At 58.7% G+C, this 18193-nt stretch overlaps 2 protein-coding genes across 2 annotated transcripts; both read left to right on the top strand.

Moving 5' to 3' along the window:
• The first annotated feature begins 267 nt into the window (after positions 1-267).
• SLC25A1 (solute carrier family 25 member 1) lies at positions 268-14444 on the top strand. Its single transcript, XM_030500764.1, has 9 exons — positions 268-468; positions 10758-10865; positions 11032-11131; positions 11356-11494; positions 11941-12025; positions 12177-12281; positions 12488-12603; positions 12932-13005; positions 13110-14444. The coding sequence occupies exons 1-9, from the start codon at positions 378-380 to the stop codon at positions 13222-13224; spliced, it is 933 nt and encodes a 310-aa protein (XP_030356624.1). The 5' UTR covers positions 268-377; the 3' UTR covers positions 13225-14444.
• Positions 14445-14637: 193 nt separating this feature from the next.
• On the top strand, positions 14638-17968 carry LOC115614233 (somatomedin-B and thrombospondin type-1 domain-containing protein-like). The gene is made up of 6 exons (XM_030500765.1): positions 14638-15026; positions 15731-15913; positions 16038-16128; positions 16841-17014; positions 17390-17502; positions 17579-17968. Exons 1-5 carry the CDS (start codon positions 14819-14821, stop codon positions 17493-17495), a joined length of 762 nt encoding a protein of 253 aa, XP_030356625.1. The 5' UTR covers positions 14638-14818; the 3' UTR covers positions 17496-17502; positions 17579-17968.
• Positions 17969-18193: the final 225 nt, after the last annotated feature.

An 18193-nucleotide genomic window follows, 5' to 3' on the forward strand; every position in this document is an offset into this window, starting at 1 on the left:
GATTACAGTGCGAGGTGTTCACATGTGATTGCTGCCCTGGGAGCTTCCTTTCTTCCTCCCTGACCAAAACAAAACGATTCAAGGGGAGGGCAGCAGCGAGCCCACCCTTCACAGCGTTCATGAAGGCCAACTCAGCGACCGCGCCGCTGCGCGCACCCCCTGGGCGGGCAGGTTTAGGCTGCTTTAACGCCGCAGATCCTTCCCCGTGGGCGCTGCCTGCGGCTCGGCGGAGGCGGCGGCTTCCCGGGTTCGCTCCCGCGGAGCCCCGCCGCGCCCGGCCCCGCCCCGCGAGGATGTGACGCCGCCGGGGCCGCCCCTCGCGGGCGCGGCCCTGAAATAGGGCCGCCGCCGCCGCGGGCAGCGCAGGAGCCGCGGCCATGCCCGCTGCCGCCGCGCCCCGCAGCCTTGCTGCCGCTGCCCCCGCCGGCAAGGCCAAGCTCACGCACCCCGGCAAGGCCATCCTGGCAGGTGAGTGAGCGCCCCGGGACCGGCCGCCAGCGCGGGCATCCCGCGGGGCGGAGGCTGCCGCCACCCGCAGGTGCTGGTCCCGCCGCCCGTCCCGCCGTGCGAGCCCAGCAGCGCCGCGGCCAGCCCGTTCCCCGTCCCGCTGAGCCGAGCCGGGCTCGTCCCGTGGCAGCTCCAGCGGCTGCATCCCCGGCTTGGGCGGCGGGTCGCGGCGTTGCTGTGGGGCTGTTCCTGCAACCTGTGGCCTGGCGGGGAGGTGTCGGTGTGCTCGTAGCCGCCGTGTTTGGCGGGGCAGATAGACACGTTAGCAGGAGAGTTGGGCTGGTGGAGGAGGAAGCGGCAGGGAGCTCCCTGTGCACCCCCTGGAGATGTTAAGGGAGAAGGCTGAAGCGGCAGCACTCAGATCGTGTCTGCTCCAGCCGTGTCTTGCACGCTGCTATGATACAGCTCCTTTTACGGCTTCTTGGTCCCTCCTTTGTGTCTCAGCATCAGTTCCCGTGGATCAGGGCATGTTTTTCCATTCGGTTCTGACCATTTTCGCGGGATCTAAATAGACTCTAAGTACAGCAGTAACTGCAGAGTTAATGTGCTTCCTTCTGCTTGTGGCTAGTTTGAGCTCTGAGCTGAATGGAGTCCAAGACAGTCGAAGGCTTGTTAAACTCCTTTGTAGCCCTTCATTAGCTCCCTGGTTTCTCCTGCCACTCCAAGGACAATTCCCAGAGTGCAAATTAGTGTCTTCTCTTTCAAACAAGCCCTCACAGCCTCCACACGATTGGCATGTTTAGAGCTTTTGTGTTTTCCAGCCAATTCGCCCTCCTACGACTGTGCCTTTGTTTGTGTGTCCAACTCTGCTCCCCTCCAAGGGCAGAGCTCCAGCCTCCTGTAGCGGGACCCAGGGGGAGCAAGGCTCTGCCCATCCCACTGGGCAGGGGAGCTGAGCTCTTTGCTGCTCCGAGCCCTTTGCTGCACCAGCTCTACCCACCGGTGCAGGCCCCTGCCGCGGTGGTTGGCCTCTCTTCATGCAGATCCAGATTATTGCTGGAGACAGCATCGCTGTGGAAAATAGATGCAAGCTCTGGAGCATGCAAAGGGTGACGAGGCCTCCTGGGGTCACATCAGGGGCCTTAGAGGGGCCTGTGCTATCTCCGGGGCTGCCCGGCCAAAGGGCCATGAGAAGGCTGCAGCCGTGGCCAAACGTTCACATGAACCCGTCAATGAGGCCTGGCTGCTTCAGAGCTCTGTGCTCCTCAGCGGTCTCAAACATGTGCTGCCATCCCATCAAAGTGGCTTGTTAGTTCAGGCCTCCTCTTATCCCTTTTTGTTTAGAGGTCTTTTAAATGGGATTTAATCTAAGCTTAGGGTGGGATAGACAGGATGTTTTCTCCTCATCGAGCCTTCTCAGTCTTTCCCAACTCATTGTCCATGCGTGGCACGTCAGGTTGTCACTGCCTGGGCCAGTGTACCAGGACACCTCCGTAGCCCTTGCGTAGGTCCGTAATCAGGGATCATCAGCTGTGCATGGCTTATGGGAACACTCTGAAAGAGGCTGCATCAGGCCTGTCCTGGTCTCCCCTGCCAGGAAAGCTGCCATGAGTGCGCCTGGAAGCTCTTCTGGCGCAAAAGAAGGGACATGGTGCTTGTGGCCTCTGCTGGGTGTCGGTCTGGGCAACAACACAAAGCTGCACATGCCCTCACTTGGAGGAGCCCTTCTGGGTCCATGTGAGGCTGCAGAAGTGGAAGAAGGACCCTATTGAGATGCTAGTCTTCTCCTCACATGAAGCAAATCAGAGTAATTGGTTAATGGGCAGAAGTCCAGCCAAGCCTCTGTGGCATCTAATTGTATTAGAGAACCACATAAATGGGAGAAAGCTGCTGTTAACTCCCTGCATTCCGGCCTGCTCAGCCCTCCAGTCCATTCCAGGGCGATGCAGTGCCATTTGTGGTTGTCTCTGATGACTTTAAGGAGTTTGCTGATGCTCTTGAGGTTTTACATCTAACCCCTGTCTGCACAACAGGGGTGTGTGCTCCAAAGCTCAACTTGTAGAGCTGGAGGTGTTCAAAGACGGACCATTCCTACTGCACTGTGCTTCATCAGCCTCGTACTGGTGGAGTTAAATAAGCTGCCATCATCCATCCTCGATGCGTGTCTGCTCCCAGACCCTGTGTGTGACTGAGATCTCTGCCAGGGCAGCACAGCTCCCTCGTGCTGCCCAGGCCTGAGCAGGCTGGGGCTGGCTCTTGTCTGAAGAGACGCGAGCGGAGCTCTGGCTGCCAAGAGCTCTTCTCCTTCAGTTGTTGCAACAGACAAATGCAAAGTTAAAAATTAATTTGCTAATGGTCTCTCATTTGTCCAAGCAGCTGCTGTGTGCCAAGGCAGCACTTCACCTTGCTGTGACCACACAGCCTGTGCTACGACCACAGCGCACAGGGACATCTTGGCTGTCCTGGCCCGTTGGGTGCGTGTCACTCCCAGGGCTTGTCTTTGGGCTTCCAGAGGGCAGAGCTGGGTGGGTGCGGGTTTCTGCTGCTGTTCAACCCCTACACCCCTTTGCAAGGGGGGAGCCCCCAGGCTCTGAATTGATAGTACAAAGTCGATTTGAGGGACCTGGCACTGGATCAGAAGTGACATGGCTGTAGGACAGTAAGGTTTTGGTATAATGTGGCTTAGCTTAAACTGTGTTAAAAGACTGATAAACATGTAGGGCTTATGCTGAAATGGATATTACCTGTGTGTTTCACCTGCTGGCTCAGTTACCTGTTGTAAAGCTGGCATAATTTTCTTGTGAACTCGTGAGCTGGTTTGAGGTCCAGCTCCTGTGTCTTCTGCTGGGTAACAGCCTGTTTGCAGGCAGAGCTGGGAGCCCAGCCGTGTCTCAGCCTCCCTTCACCCAGCTCTCAGTTGCTGTGCTGTGGTTTCCAAATCAACCCGCCGGGCTCCTGTACCTCCCACCAGCTTCCCACAGGACTGGTGCAGCCAATACACTGCCCAGCTCCCAGCATGGGCCATGCTGTGGTTGGTTCAAAGTGAAGGCAGCAAGTGGTGAGACAGGAGCTGGTGCGGGGGGTCACCTGTGTGTGTTCCCAAGGGCTCCTTGCTGGGATTTGGGCACCATAGTGCTGGAGCACCAGCTCCAGCCAGCCTGTGGTGGGCTGTTCAGAGCCCAGCGCAAACAGTCCTTGCCATTGTGCAGACAAACCTCCTCACCCTGGCCCTCCTCCTCAGAAGGGTTAGCAATGGCTGTTGGATGAGTGGCTTTGCCTGCCCTGGCCAGAGTTAAGGACAGTCTTGCTCTGTTTTTAGCCAGCTTTGAAGCCTGGGGTCTGCTCCCTCCCACGGAGCAGCTCCCAGCTGCCCTGCTCTTTGCATGGTACCTCTGCCTGGGGGCTGGTGCACAGTTGCTGTTCCTGCCTACACCTAATCCTGCCCGCTCAGGGTGCCTGGATGCTGCCCTACGTGGTGCTTGGCTTGGAAAGAGCTCGCAATGGTCATGGCTGCTGCTCTGGTGTTTGCTGCAAACACTGAGTGCTACTGGGAATTAGTAGTGATGTGCACCAAGGCCCTAGGAGGAGCATGGGAGAGGGGAGAGGGACTGTGCAGGGAGAAGGAGAAGGGCCTGCAGGGTAGGGCATGAAGCACACAAAGCAGGGAGCCCAGGATTACAGGAGAAACAAAGCAGTAATTAGAGCTTCAGTCGCCTCTTCTTTGTTAATCTCTTGATACGATCTTTCTTAGGAAATGCTGTACCTACAGAGGAGAGAGTCAGAGACAGGGTGTGAAAGCTGAGACTTGCTCCTTGCAGAGCAGGACACCCTTCCCAAAAGTCCCAAGTCCACCTGGGCTTTCAGGGCCATTGGCCTCGCGGGAGGGCGGCTGTGCTGCTGTGGTCTGGCACACTGCCTGGCGTTGAGGTGGCAGCTCACGGCAGAGCAGGGGATGTTTCCCCCTCGATGCTGAGTTGGGGAGCTGGGTCGTGGGCTGAATAACAGCGGTGGGGAGGATTGGTGAGCGTGGAGGGAATCAATCTTGCCAGGTCTGCTGGCCCGTGGTGCCTCACATCTGGCTGTGGTTTGTCTTCTCTGGCTGTTGTGTGCCTGGGGAGTGGGGCAAAAGGAGCACGCTGGCCCTAAGTGTGTCCTTGTCTGCCTGTGAGCCCTCGTGGACTAGAGAAACTTAGAGCGGCCCCAGGGCTTCTGGTGGGAGGAGGCTGCCAGCCCTAGGACTGGGAAACCACATCGCGGTTCTTCAGCCAGCTCAGCTTCTTCAGTCTGAATGAATCCTGTGTGAGCTGGGCTTAACCCTGGGCTTTGAAATGTGTTTCTGAGATTTTCACATGCCTGGTGCTTGACGTTCTGCAGGCGACCATTTTCCCTGAGTTGACGTAAATGATCGGAAGGAGCCATCCATCTTCTGGAGGCGATGAGCACTGTGAGCTGACAGCCCAGGGATGTTGCAGCATCTCTCAGCTCTGATAGCCTTGTGCAGTGCATGCCAATGCAGCTTTGTGCTCCTGCCTGGACAGTGGTGACCCTGTGCTTGTGCCATGAGGTCTCAGGTCACCTCCTGACAGCAGGGGTTGATTTTTTGCCATCTTTTCTCTCTCCTTGTGCTCTGTTGCCTGGTACTGTAGCCACTCCCCTGTGCGGGTGGCTGGGGGACCAGAGCCTGTTCCCAGGGAAGGCTCCATTCCCGCAGTGGCTCCTTCATCCAGCCTACGGGGCTGCACTGGGGGATGTGTCCAGCAGCCCTGGGCTCTGACATTAGCTCCCTGTTGCCTGTCTTTAGAAAGATTTTTTGACACTTAAAAAGTAGGTATCTGAAGTGGTGTGGTGGGTTGGCCAGGAGCAAGCTCACAGTGGCAGAGCCAGGGCCTTGGGGTGCACAGGGCAGCAGGGAGAAGTGAGCTGAGCTGTGACAGGGGCTTGGCAGTCCCCAAAGGTGAAGTCAGCACTAAAGGCAGATGATGCTGTGACTGCAAGCAAAGGGAAATGGCTTCTGCCACTGTACTCACAGCCACGAAGTTTATAATAATGATTTATTGCAATACTGGCCCATTGAGAAGTAAATGCGAAGGGGTGATGAATGAGCAGGTTGTGAAAGGACAACCTGTTGAAACAGGATGGTTCCAGTAAGATTAGGGACAAGTTACTCCATCCCATCCACAGCATTATCTGCAGCGCTGTTTGCATGGGGCTGTTTACCCACCCGACGGCGCAGGGTACAGAGAGGCACATTTCATGTTTGTCATCCTGAGTATCCCTGGTGAGGGGATCAGGCTTTCTCCAGCCTGGTTGTAGCACACTCCTGTGACGAAAGCAGCCACGTATTTACCAGCGGACATGCTGAACCCCCGTGCCTCCCACTGGCCTTGTCCCTATCAGATAGGAGACCATCCAGGGGCCCCAGCGCAGGGGATGGATGCCCTCTGACATGGGCTGACCTGTTGCAGGACATGTTTTTTTCCCTTCTAACCAAAACACGGGTAATGTGGCAGTCTGGTTTGCGGGAAGCAGCCCTCCGCAATCTCAGTGATGTATGGGGTCTATAAGATGTGTAACAGATCCCATGGTGGTTTTCCCCAAGGATAGGGCTGCAGATGGGTGCCGAAGGGCTGTGTGCGACAGGAGGAGGTGTCCATGTGAGGCTGTTCAAAGCCAGCTCTCTGGGAGAGCACTGTCCCCAGCAAGGTGCCTGCCTGCTTCTGAGCCCATTTCACAAGATAGTGAAAGGAGGTGGTGGGGTGGTGTGGGGAGGGTGGAGCCTGTTCGACCCGTTTCACCGCTGCAGGCCCAGCAGGATTTCTCCACCACTGCCTTTAGCTGTGTCAGTGGATGGCTCAAGAGCAGCAGGGGTGGCTGCCAAGAGGGGGTCAATCTCTTTATGGCAGGCAACAAGGGCTGTGCTGCTGGTGGGGCAGCATGTGGGCCGCAGAGAACAGTCCTGAGCTGGTGGAAGGTATTTCTGCCTTCCTGATTTGTAGCACCCTGTTGGTCTTTGAGTCCTTTTATGTTACATTTACTGAGCTCTGAAAGCTATCTTGGCTGAAGAAGAAGAGCACCAAGTCCCCTCGCAAGGGTAGGAATGGTAAGCATGGCATTCAGGAGGCAGGCAGCATTGCCTGCTGTGCCTGCAGCGTGTGGTCTGTGTCATGAATCTCAGCTGCTCAGCTCAGCCTGTGCACCTTCACCCTCTGCATGTGGGCTGGGTGCCCTCTGAGTAGGGACAAACATGCGGCTCAGATCTTGCTGCTGCCCTAGAGAGGAGCTGGAAGCCTGTGCCTTCCCACTGCCCTGAGCCATGCAGCCGGCAGGAAGGGCAAGCTTCAGGCATGGGTCCTGTGAGAGCTCTGCTGCTCTGCTTCCAGGCCCTGAGGAGTAATTTCCTCTAGCTTGAAAGGATCCTGCCAAACCTGAAGTTAAAAGGAGCTTTTTGTTTAGAAATCAGATGCTTTTGTATATCTGCATGTGAAATTACCCTTAAAATGGAGAGGCTGAAATTGCTCTCCAGGTGCTCACTTCTCATCAGAGCTGCACAGAGACCTGCTGCTCTGTCCGCAGGAGCAGGATGCTTTTGCAGGCACAGTCATTGCAGGAGTGGCAGAGGCACAGTGCCACCTCCTGCCCCTCTGTGGCTCCCAATCAGGGCACTGCGTGCTCGCTGGGGCACTTCAGGTAGAGGATTTCGGGGGGTGGCAGTGCCAGCCCTGACTGCACAGCCTTGGCTTGTGTCAGCCCCTGGGGCTCTGCTCATCTTCCCCATCGTGGCTGTGTCCTGCTGCCCTTGGCACCCACCTTGTGCTGGGTGCCAGACCTGTGGTCCCTGGGATGAGCTGGCCAGGAGGTGGCCAGTGTTGTCCCAGAAGCTGCTCGCTGATGGGGTTTGAGCTGAACCTGTATGTGCTGATGCTGCTGTGCTGCACGAGCATTGCAGGGATAGCGCCCTCCTGCTGTCCCCAAAACCCCTCTTCTTCCTGCCAGCTCTCCCCAGCAGTATCCAATGCCAGCAGCTCCATCCTCAGTTAACTCTGCTGGCCCCTCTGCAAAGGAGAGCTAAGCTTTGTCTGGGAAAACCTTGCTCTGTGGCTGACAAACAGGTTCTTTTCCTTTCTCTCCCTTCCCCACAGGCCCTGTGGGGTCAGGGTTGCTGGCAGCCAGGGCGCTTGCAGACTCGCTGCAGGCAGGGAGCCATTCCTGGTGCCGGGAGTGGGATCCCCCTGCCAGAGGCACCTTCTCTGGGGCTGTGCAGAGCGACCTTCCCTGAAGGACGTTCTCTCCCCTCTGGCTCCACTGCATCCAGCTAATAGCCGAGAGCCTTGGCTCAGCATCTGGGCTGCCCCACTTGCTCTTTCCCCTCCTGAGTGCTCACTGCTGGCTGTTGTGCTGACTCCATGGTGTTGCAAGAGCTGAAGCTGCTGGTTAAAGTCCGGGTAAACAGGTTGAAAAGCCCTCGGCAGCCCTGGTGAGGGAGGGGGGACTGGAAAAAGCTGCTGCTCATGAGCGATGGAGTGGTTTGTTTGCATAGAATAAGGTTTCCACTGGAATAAAGTGGTGTGGGGAGAGGATGTTTGACAGCAGAGCAGGAGCTCTGATGTGCCTCGCTTTTGGGGAGGGAAGGGGCCGTAGGGTGGGTGTTTTGTGCCACCCTGTCTCTCTGCAGGCAAAGGAAAACAGGATAAAATTGCCCCAAGTCATGGAGTGTGTCTGGAGTCCCTGCTCCATGCACCACGGGCAGGGAGGGGCAGCACAGGGAGCACATGTCCCCAAGCAAGACCAGGGAGATCCTCCTCTTCCCTGAACAGACCTGTTCACCTGCCCTGTAAGTCACCAGAGGGGTGTCGAGCCTGTCCTGGCTCTGCAGTATCAGGGCAGCCTTCGGGCACGCTGCCCTCCCCTCTCCTGTCCCCAGCACACAGTGATGGAGGCAGTCGCGGTGCCAGCATCCAGCCATGGCTCTGGGATGGAGACACCTTTCTCATCCAGCTCCCTGGTTCACTGTGGCAGCCAGCACGAGTGCCCTGTTCCTCCTTCCTTGGCTTGGGCAGCCCCAGTGCACCAGAGGCTGCCAGTTCCCAGGAACAGCATGTCGTCCCTTTGCCGGGGCACTTCACAGGCTCCTGTGGATGTGGCTTTGCTAGCAGGATGCTGGGCACAGCCTCTGCGTCCCCTGCACAGACCAAAGCCCGGTGGTTGCTGAGGCTGTGGGCAGGTTGCAGGAGGTGCAGCATCCCTCCCTAATGCTGTTTGGGATAGCTGCTGTGAGCCAGTGTGCTGGGTGCCCCTGGACTGGTGCTGTCTGGCTCCTGGATGTGCTGGGGGACCGACAGGGAACGTTTACAGGTCTCAAAATGCCCAGTACTTGAGGTTGCAGTGTGGAGGGAGCGAAAGGGCTTTGGCAACACCCGGGGTGTTTGTGTGGCCGTGGTAGCAGCAAGGCTGGTGGCACTATGCTGTGTAGCGGTGCTGAGAGGTGCCAGCTGCTGCTCAGCTTTTCAGGGACTGCTGCACCCAGCTGGAGGGTGCTGCTCCTCATCACACTGCTCAGCAGGGACCTGTCTGCTGTTCCACAGGAGCTCTTTGGCTTTGCAGGAGAAATTACAGTGCTTGGGCAGCCCCCAACCCCAGTGTCTGCCAACACCGACAGATGTGCCAATGACGGGAGAGGGTTGAGGGGACAGCAGGAGCACTCTGGGGACCCTGGGGATGGTGGCTGTCCTCCCCTGGTGCCCCGGGGGTGCTGTGGAGGTGTAACGGCCACAGTGGTTGCCTATTGCTTCTGGCTCCAGTTGAGCAGCTCCAGCCCCTCCTGGGAACACAGGGGGAAACAAGGAGCCTTTGTCTGCTGCGGCAGAGCCCGGCTGGCCTTGCGCCCCGTCCCCAGCGCGCCATGGTGCCGGGATGCTGCCAGCCTGGGCTGGCTGGTCCTGCCCTGGGTGTAGGGACTGGCATGCAGTGCCATGGTGTCCCCATCGGGAGGAAGGGGATGCTCTCTGAGTGTGGGGCTGGGCTTTCCTGTCATCCCAGCTGTGCTGAGTGCTGGCACGGCTTCTTGGCTGCCTCGGGGAGGATGAGGCAAGCCTGAGCCCAGCCCCGTGCTTCTGGTGCCTGGGGCAAAATAACCCAGGATAAGGCTGTTTGAAGGTGGATGCTGCCCAGCTGCTGGAGGGAGTGCTTTGAGGCTGCTTTCCTGTCCCTCCAGAAGGACATGGTGCCGTGGGAGATGCCAGCCTGCACTCCAGGATGTCCCCACACTGTGAGCAGCTTCACCAGTGCTACTTTGTGGGAAGGAGCTGGAGGCAGCACCAGAGGAATTAAGGATGTCTCTTGTAAATTTGGAGGCCATACAGAAGAAGTAAGACTATATGAGAAACTGCCCTGGTCTGAGAAGCAGGGGCTGTCTGCTGTTGTCACAGGGAGCAGCCGTGGCTCAGCTCCCCATTCCATGGGCTGCAGTGTCCCCCTGTCAGCATCCTCTCACAGGGTACTTTGGAGGGTGCTGTTAAGCAGAGCTGTGCTCCGCTGTGCTGCACCGGGCTTGCACCGGGCTGCAGAGCAGGATAACCCACCACTCGGCTCCGTGCTTCCTGCTCGCACCGGCACAAAGAGCTCCCGCTGCTCGGCAGGACCCGGCTGCGCTTTGATGGAAGGAAGCGAGCTGCTGCGGATTGTTGGCTGGCCGGGGCTGAGCCCAGGACTTCCAGTGTACCAAGGATCAGCCCAAACACCGGGAGCCGGCGTCGCTGCTCCATTGCAGGAAGGGCTTCAGCCGGTGTAATCAGCACCCAGCAGCTGCCGCTGCGTGAGCCTGGCACGGCCGGACAGGCTTGATGATAATGGTTCTTCCATGGCCAGGTCTGCAAATGGGCTCCTGGGGAATGGTGCTGGGCCTCGTGCAGCACTGCTCGGCTCCATCAGGTTTATAGATCCCCGTGCTGGCAGCTCCCTGGCAGCATGTGGGGCTCTGGAGGGGGAGAGGTGCCTTTGAGGGGAAATGATGCTGAATCAGCTGCCCTGGGTGCGGCATTTTGCCCGGTTTTCCCACCCCTTTGGCCGATCGTCTCACCAGCTCTTGCCATGGCGAGGCAGTGATGACTGTGTAGGGTGCCAGGCTGGCACAGGGCCCTGCTGCCGTGTGAAGTTCGCAGGGGTTTGGTGAGGACAGGGACACTGCATCCCAGCCCAGACCTGGCTGATAAGAGGGCTCTGGCTCAGCCATCATGGAGCTGGCAGCAGCTAATACGGTGCTGGACTGACATGGTGCGGCTCCCAGCCTGAGCATCCCCTCCTCTCCCTCCCAGGTGGCCTCGCTGGAGGGATCGAGATCTGCATCACATTCCCTACCGAGTATGTGAAGACGCAGCTGCAGCTGGATGAGAAGGCAAACCCTCCCCGCTACAAGGGCATCGGTGAGCTCACGCGCTGTGCCCTGCCCCAGCCTGCTGGATGGGTTCAGAGGCTCCCAGGGAGCCTGGCTGGAGCTGGGGCTCAGTGGGGTTTGTGGGATGGGTAGCGGGGCTGACGCAGTGGCCTCGGCATGGCAGGTGATGGTGGTGCCGCTGTGCTCTGCCGCAGGGGACTGTGTGAAGCAGACCGTCCGTGACCATGGCATCCGGGGGCTGTACCGGGGGCTCAGCTCACTGGTGTATGGCTCCATCCCCAAGGCTGCTGTCAGGTAGGTGCCCCCATGGCATGGGGTGAGTTGGGACACCAGGCAGCAGCAATCAAGGGGTGGGTTTGCCCTCAGCGTCCCCAGTGTCACTTTGCCAAAGCTGGTGCTTTCCCGGGTGGGAAGGGTGCCCTCACAGGGTGCATGGCTGCTCCCAGGGACAGACCCAGAGCAGGGGGGTGCAGGCCCCTGGCTGGGTGCCCTGGGGTTGCACAGTGGCTCCTTTGCAGGTTCGGGATGTTCGAGTTCCTCAGCAACCAGATGAGAGACGAGCAGGGGCGGCTGAACAGCACTCGAGGCCTCGTCTGCGGGCTGGGTGCTGGTGTGGCTGAGGCTGTGGCGGTCGTCTGCCCCATGGAGACCATAAAGGTGGGTGGGAGCAGCCACCAGTGTTCCCCTGCCCAACACCCCATACCCAGGCAGAGTCGGGAGGGATGAGAGCCAGGGATGCTTCGGGGACCTGAGGGCCACGTGGGTTTGCCCAGGCTGGGTTTGTAGGGGAAGAGCTGATGCTGGAAAGCCCCATATAGAGGTCAGGTTCAGCAGCCATGGTCCTTTTCGCACTCTGGGAAGGAGCCCCCCAGCCAGGAGCCATCGCATCACCCATTTTAGTACTATAAAACCCATGTAGTTGCTTGCAGAGGCAGTTTCCCAGGTTTTCCTCTGCAAAATGCCATAGGCACAGGCTTCCCCTGTTGTCTCACCTTGCATTGCCTGGCTACTAGGGTCAGCTCTGATTTTGGGACCATCCATGGAGAGGTGGCCATTGAATCTCCCCATGCCTTGGCCATGACAAGTGCATTGTCTCCCTGCAGGTGAAGTTTATCCATGACCAGTGCTCCCCCAAGCCCAAATACCGTGGCTTCTTCCATGGCGTGCGGGAGATCGTTCGGGAACAGGGTGAGTCCCCAGGGAGAGGCACCCTGACCCCCTGGGTGCTGCCCCACTGCAGAGATGGGGCGGGAGGTGGCGCAGGCTGGGACCAGCAGCCTGGGGAGGTTTTTCTCTGCTGGTGAGGCTCGTGCTCTCTTCCAATGCCCTCTTGCTGCAGGACTAAAGGGGACCTACCAAGGCTTAACTGCAACCGTCCTCAAGCAAGGATCAAACCAGGCCATCCGCTTCTTTGTCATGACCTCCCTCAAGAACTGGTACAAAGGTACGGTGTCCCCGTCCCCCCAGCCCACCCTGGCTGTGCTGCTGGCTCCTCCAGCCCGTCCTCGGGAGCTGGGCTTGGTCTTTCCATAAGCACACCCTCCACTTCTCATGGCTCAGCCACAACTGGGGCCTTTCTTGGGCTCCCTCGGGGATGCCGTGCTTCATCCCCACACCACCACTCTGCCCTCAACCTCTTCTCCTTCCCAGGGGATGATCCCAACAAGGTCATCAACCCCTTCGTCACGGGGGTGTTTGGAGCCCTCGCTGGAGCCGCAAGTGTCTTTGGCAACACCCCCTTGGACGTGGTGAAGACCAGGATGCAGGTACAGCACTGGGCATGGTGTGGGACCACTCTGCCTGTGGCAGGATGGGGTCACTGTTTGGGAGCTGTTTTGTGCAGCTGCAGCATGGGCACCCGATGCTGGTGATGTCTGGGAGATGCCTGAGGATGCTGCCCTGTCACAGCTGGGCCATGGGGTGCAGGGAAGTGTTTGCACAGAGGAGATGGGGATGTCCCTGCTGGGTTTGGTGGTCCACAGCAGCGAAGGGCAATCAGTTCCTCCTGGCTCACCCCCAGCTCTGCCTCCCGTATGAAATCACCCCACATGTATCCCTGGCTTCGGTCTCTGACTCTGCTTTTCCCATCCACAGGGGCTGGAAGCGCACAAGTACAAGAGCACGTGGGACTGTGCCTACCAGATCATGAAATACGAAGGGCCCCTTGCGTAAGCCCTGCGGGTGGCATGGGGGAAGCTGGGGAGAAGGATGGGCAGGGACAGGGGGTTCTGAGGGCACTGAGCCCCACGGACCCCTTCTCTATCCCCGGCAGGTTTTACAAGGGCACGGTGCCTCGCCTGGGCCGCGTCTGCCTCGATGTGGCCATCGTCTTCATCATCTACGACGAGGTGGTCAAGTTCCTCAACAAAGTGTGGAAAACGGACTGAGGGGGCCGGGCCAGGCGGCCCCCACCTCCCTTGCCCCCTGGGGATGCAGCTGGAGAGCCGTGACCAAGCCCACCGGGGCCAAGTCTGCCCCACACACACGCCTTCCCCCCAAACCTGGCCACCTTTATGTTTAGGAACAGGCTCTGGAGCAGGTTAATGTGCGCTAAAAGGAGCAGGGAGGGAGCAGCATCTCAGCATCCAGACCCCCAGCATCCCAGTTATGCCCACTCTGACCCCGTGGTGACACTTCCTCCTGGTCCCATATCACTTGCAAGTGCCAGTTACCCAGGACAGGGTGTACCCTGGGACGGTGGCCTAGGCCCTCAGCAGCCAGGAGCTGCCTGCGGGCCAGCTCTTTTCGGGGTGCTGAGAGCCCCCCAAGCCACGTGGGTACAATGTCCATGCTGTGCAGCAAGCACTGCACCTGGAGGAGGCTCTTGGGGCTGACACAACCATCTGGGAGCGATGCAGTGGGTCTCACAGCAGGTCCATGGGGATCCACCAGCCTTGTACCTCCCGGTATGGGATGGCAGTAACCTGCTGGTGTGGTCCCAGGCTCCCTCCTCCCTCCCGGCAGCAATCCCTGGGGTGCTGCATCCCAGCCCCCAGTCCTGCTCAGCACTGGGCTGCCCAGAATTGCACATACAGCCAGGCCTTTAGTTCTTGCTGCGGGGCCGGGGTAAGCCGGGTGCCCCATCAATTGCCGTTTACAGCCGAGACGCGTGTGCAAGCTGGGGCGAGGAGGCACAGCCCCGTCCTGCAGACTTGGCTCCTCGGCCAGGGTGCAAACCCCTTCTTCTGCCACATTCCCCCCATCTGCCCTCCTGCTGCCTCTCTGCAGCTCCATAGGTAATACTGTAGCTTTCCGAGCTTCATGCTGACCCACTAACACCCGTGGCCATGGGGCCGGAGCCCTGCCCTGTCCCGTGCTGGGCTTGGCCCCGCCGGATTTGTGCCAAACTTCTCCCAAAGGAGCTGGGGGTGGGCATGGGAGCCAGGGCTCGACCCATCCCTTCTCCCTCCTGTCACCAGTGATGAGCGCAGCCTTAACACAGGAGGGCGAAGGAGGAGAAGGAAAGCCCAGGCACGGTTTACCTGTGGCTTTCTGCTCTGAAGCCAGTGAGGGTTGCATTGGGTTTGTTTCATTTGTTGTTTTTTTTTTTTACTGTTATTCTGTTTTACATTCGCAATTTGAATAAAATCAGTCTGGCTTTAGCAGCCGTGTTGGTGTCCACGCTGTGCTGAGCAGCTGCGGCCAGGGCTTGGGGATGGGGCTCCCCGTCACGTCGAGCTGGCACTCCTCGGGGAGCATCGGCTTCAACCCAGCAGTGCCCATTCACGAAAGCTCCCAGGCAGCTCCAGGGCTGCATCGTCCCATGCACAGTGTTTTATTCACCATCCTGGTTTGCTGGGATGGCAATGGGCAGTGGAGCAGAAGGGAACAGGCTTTGTCCCCCACCCAGCGCAGGGGCGGTGCACTGGGATCCCAACACCCCTGGCGCAGCCCTTGCTCCTCACCCAGTATTTGCCGGTGCTGGGTAAAGCCATTGCTGTGTGGAAAAGCCATCCCTTGGTGCTGCAGGGCGGCAGTGCCATGCGGGGCCTGCTGCTCTGCGGGGGCTGGCTGCTGGCCGCCGGCTGCCTGGTGGGTGCCAGTGGCAGCTGCCGGCACCGCTGCTGCCCGGGCAGGAACAACGCGTGCTGGGCGCCCGGTGCCCGCTGGGCTCACTGCTACTGCGACTCGTACTGCCAGAGGACAGGCGACTGCTGCCAGGACTACCACAGTGTGTGCCGCCATGCTGGTGAGTGCTGGGACAGGATGCAACTGGTTGAACCTTGTGACTGGGGATGCCAGCCCAGGCTGCTGCTTTTGGTGGCAGGTGTTTGCTGTTATCTGTTAGCCCCATACTTGGAGCTGTAACAAGATGTGTCTGAGGATCAAGGATGCCAGCTGGGCTGGATTTGGAGCAATATCCTGATTTTCCGCTTCTTTCCATGCTGGATGAGTGGATGCTCCCAGTGTAATGAGAGCCCGCAGGGTTGGCCTCTGGTCGGCAGCTGATGGTAGCACTCTCCTTGCTAGCCTGAGTTGTCAGTGTGGGACCTGAGCAGGATGAGCCCTGGCATCACCCCTGCCACTGTTGCGGGCATGGGGGTGAAAACAGGGAGTGTGGGCTTGGGGGCTGTATAGCCAGCCCGCCCTGGGAACCCAACCCCAGGGCAGCTCCAGCAGCGGCCCCTGCACAATTGCAGCAGTCAGCCCTCCCTAATCTCCGGGGAGATTAGCGGGGTCCCAGCTCAGCGCGATGCAGAGCCGCAGCAGCAGCATGGGGATAAGGGCTGCGGAAGCCGTGCACAATGCTACTGCTCTGGAGCCTGGGGAGGGGGGCTGCCAGGGCCATGCTGGTCCTTTGCCTTCCTCCCATCCTGCACCTCCCCTGCTCTCCTTCCACTTTTCATGCCACTGAAGCTGTTTCCCCTCTGTCCCACCCTGGCTCTCCGGCAGCGGTGGGCTGTGCAGTGGGGCCCTGGGGGCCGTGGAGCGGGTGCAGCTCCCCGTGCGGGGTGGGCAGCAAGGCCCGCAGCCGCCAGGTCACCGTCCCGCCACGGCACGGAGGGGAGCCCTGTCCGGACCTCAAGCAGCGCCGCGGCTGCCTGGGCGAGCACCCGACCTGCGGGACAGCCAAAGGTAACGTGGGTCCCGCTGGATGCCCACCTCCCCCATGCATGGCTGTCCCCCAGCGCTGCCAGCCCTGCTGCCTGTCCCAGGGCACCATTAACCATCCATGTGACCCCCGCTGCTCTTCTGCCAGAGGTGGCCAAGATATTACCTGATTCCTTCAGCCAGGACTTCAGGGATCCCTGGCGAAGAGCTGGGATGCTGCTACCAGAGGAGCCGTCTGGGTAGGTGTGGGGCTGGGGTCCCTCTGCACATCCCCCTGCAGCCATGGCCCCTTGGCAACCCCCAGATCGAAGGTCTCTTTGCACCTCCTCAGCCACTACCCTTCTCTCCCCACCCAAACCATGGCTCCATTGCACTATTTTCTAGACCCATGGCCTGTTTGTACCCCACTAGAGCTAATACTTTTCTCCTTCACCCCTGCCCCACAGCCCCTTTGTACCACCCTGCAAAATTAGGGCTGCTTTGCACCCCCCTCTTAAAGCTATTATCCCTCCCACTCCCCAAACCGTGATCCCTTTGTACCCACCTAAATCAATGACCCCATTGCCCCCCATAGCCCCATTGCACCCACATACAAAGCCATGGCCCCTTTGCACCACCCCCCCGAGAGCCATTATTCTTCCTTCTCAAACCATGACCTTCTGCACTCTTATACAAAGCTATGGCTCCTCTGCACCCCGTCCTAGAGCCATGTCTCTTTTGTACCCCTCAGAGCCATTACCCTTCCACCTCCCCATCCTGAAACAACGCCCCCTTTGCACCCCCCTCTAAATCCATCACCCCTCTGCAAACTGCCCCAGAGCCATTAACTTACTTACCGCCAAACCCATGGCCATTCATACCTCCCCCATCCATCAAGTGAACACCACAACCTCTGCCCTACCATCCAACCACCATTTTCCGCCTTTTTCTCCCCATTTTCCCTCTCCCCAGTTCCCCCCTCCCCAGCTACTGCGGCTATTTCCGCCTGACACAGGTAGGGCCCCTGTGCCGAGGGCATGCCTGGAGCCGCCGGCTGCACCGGGACAAGCAAGTGTGTGTCGAGTGCCGGGGGGACACGTCCCACCACCGTCCCCACTGCACCGGGCACGGGCTGCAAGGAGCCAGGTAGGGGAGAACCTGGGGGGGGAAGGCTAAAGGGTGCAATGCACCCTCTTAGGGCATGGTGAGCCTCCAAAGGGATGTCCCCCCCACCCATGGAGGAGCATCTCTCCATGTCCCTAAGGCATCTTCCTTTTATATTCTTAAATATTTAAAACTAATATTATAATATGCCACAATATTAGAAGTTAAATCAGTAATATGTACTATAAATCAATAATATATAAAAATATTTGAATGGAATATTTCAGTTGGAAGGGACCTACAATGATCAAGCAGTCTAACTGCCAATACATATTATATAGAGATCGTATGTATGACTATATGTATATATATAATTATTTATGGCACACCCCAGCTCTCACCGTCTTTCCCTTCCAGGACATTTTGGGTGGCTGCCTCTGTGGCAGGGTGTCAGGGCTCGTGGGTGCAGGAGGGGCTGCAGGAGGGTTGTGTTTGCTCCCCACCAGCTCTCATCTTTGTGTAGCACCCCCCAGAAGGTGAGCTGAGCCTCTCCACTGCTCCTTGCTGGGGAGGCAGAGAATGAAATGAAAACATGGCGTCTTTTGTAATTTCACCCTTCTGCAGGCTTGCTGCTTGCCCTTGGAGTTGACTCCCTGTGCTTTCCATTAAGTATTTTGTTGAAGAGTGGGAAGAAAACCCTGCTTATAAAGATTAAAAATAAGGGAGTTGCTGAAGTGTGGTGACTAATGGTGGAAGAACATCACACTGATGTGGGTGAGAAGATGATGCAGGGGTGACATGTGATGATGTCATGCTTAGCTGCGACACCATGCTGTGCAACGAGCTGCTGTTGGCAAGCAGCTCGAAGATGGAGATCACATCCTTCCTCTGTGTGTTCGGGCTGGCCCCGCTGCAGTGAACTGCTGGGTGAGCCGTGGAGGGAGGCTCAGCTGTGTGGTGTGGTTTGCAGAGAGAAATTAAACAGAGGTACCCAAAGTCTGCACGTGGCTGATGCTGCTGGTGGGTGTCTGGGTCCAGCTGGAGAGAGTGGGGCCAGGCTGGGCAATGCTGGGCTGTGCTGGTGCCCTTCTCACCCTGCATGACATGACCTCGCCGGTGGCGTGCCCAGCCCAGCCTTGGCCGGTGGTACCCACAGCAGAGACACTGTGCTGGCAGTCTCACCCCTGCCTCCACCCACAAACCACCCCTGGGTGACTTCAC

This window comes from Strigops habroptila, chromosome 11 (assembly GCF_004027225.2).
Source record: "Strigops habroptila isolate Jane chromosome 11, bStrHab1.2.pri, whole genome shotgun sequence".
Classification (NCBI taxonomy): domain Eukaryota; kingdom Metazoa; phylum Chordata; class Aves; order Psittaciformes; family Psittacidae; genus Strigops; species Strigops habroptila.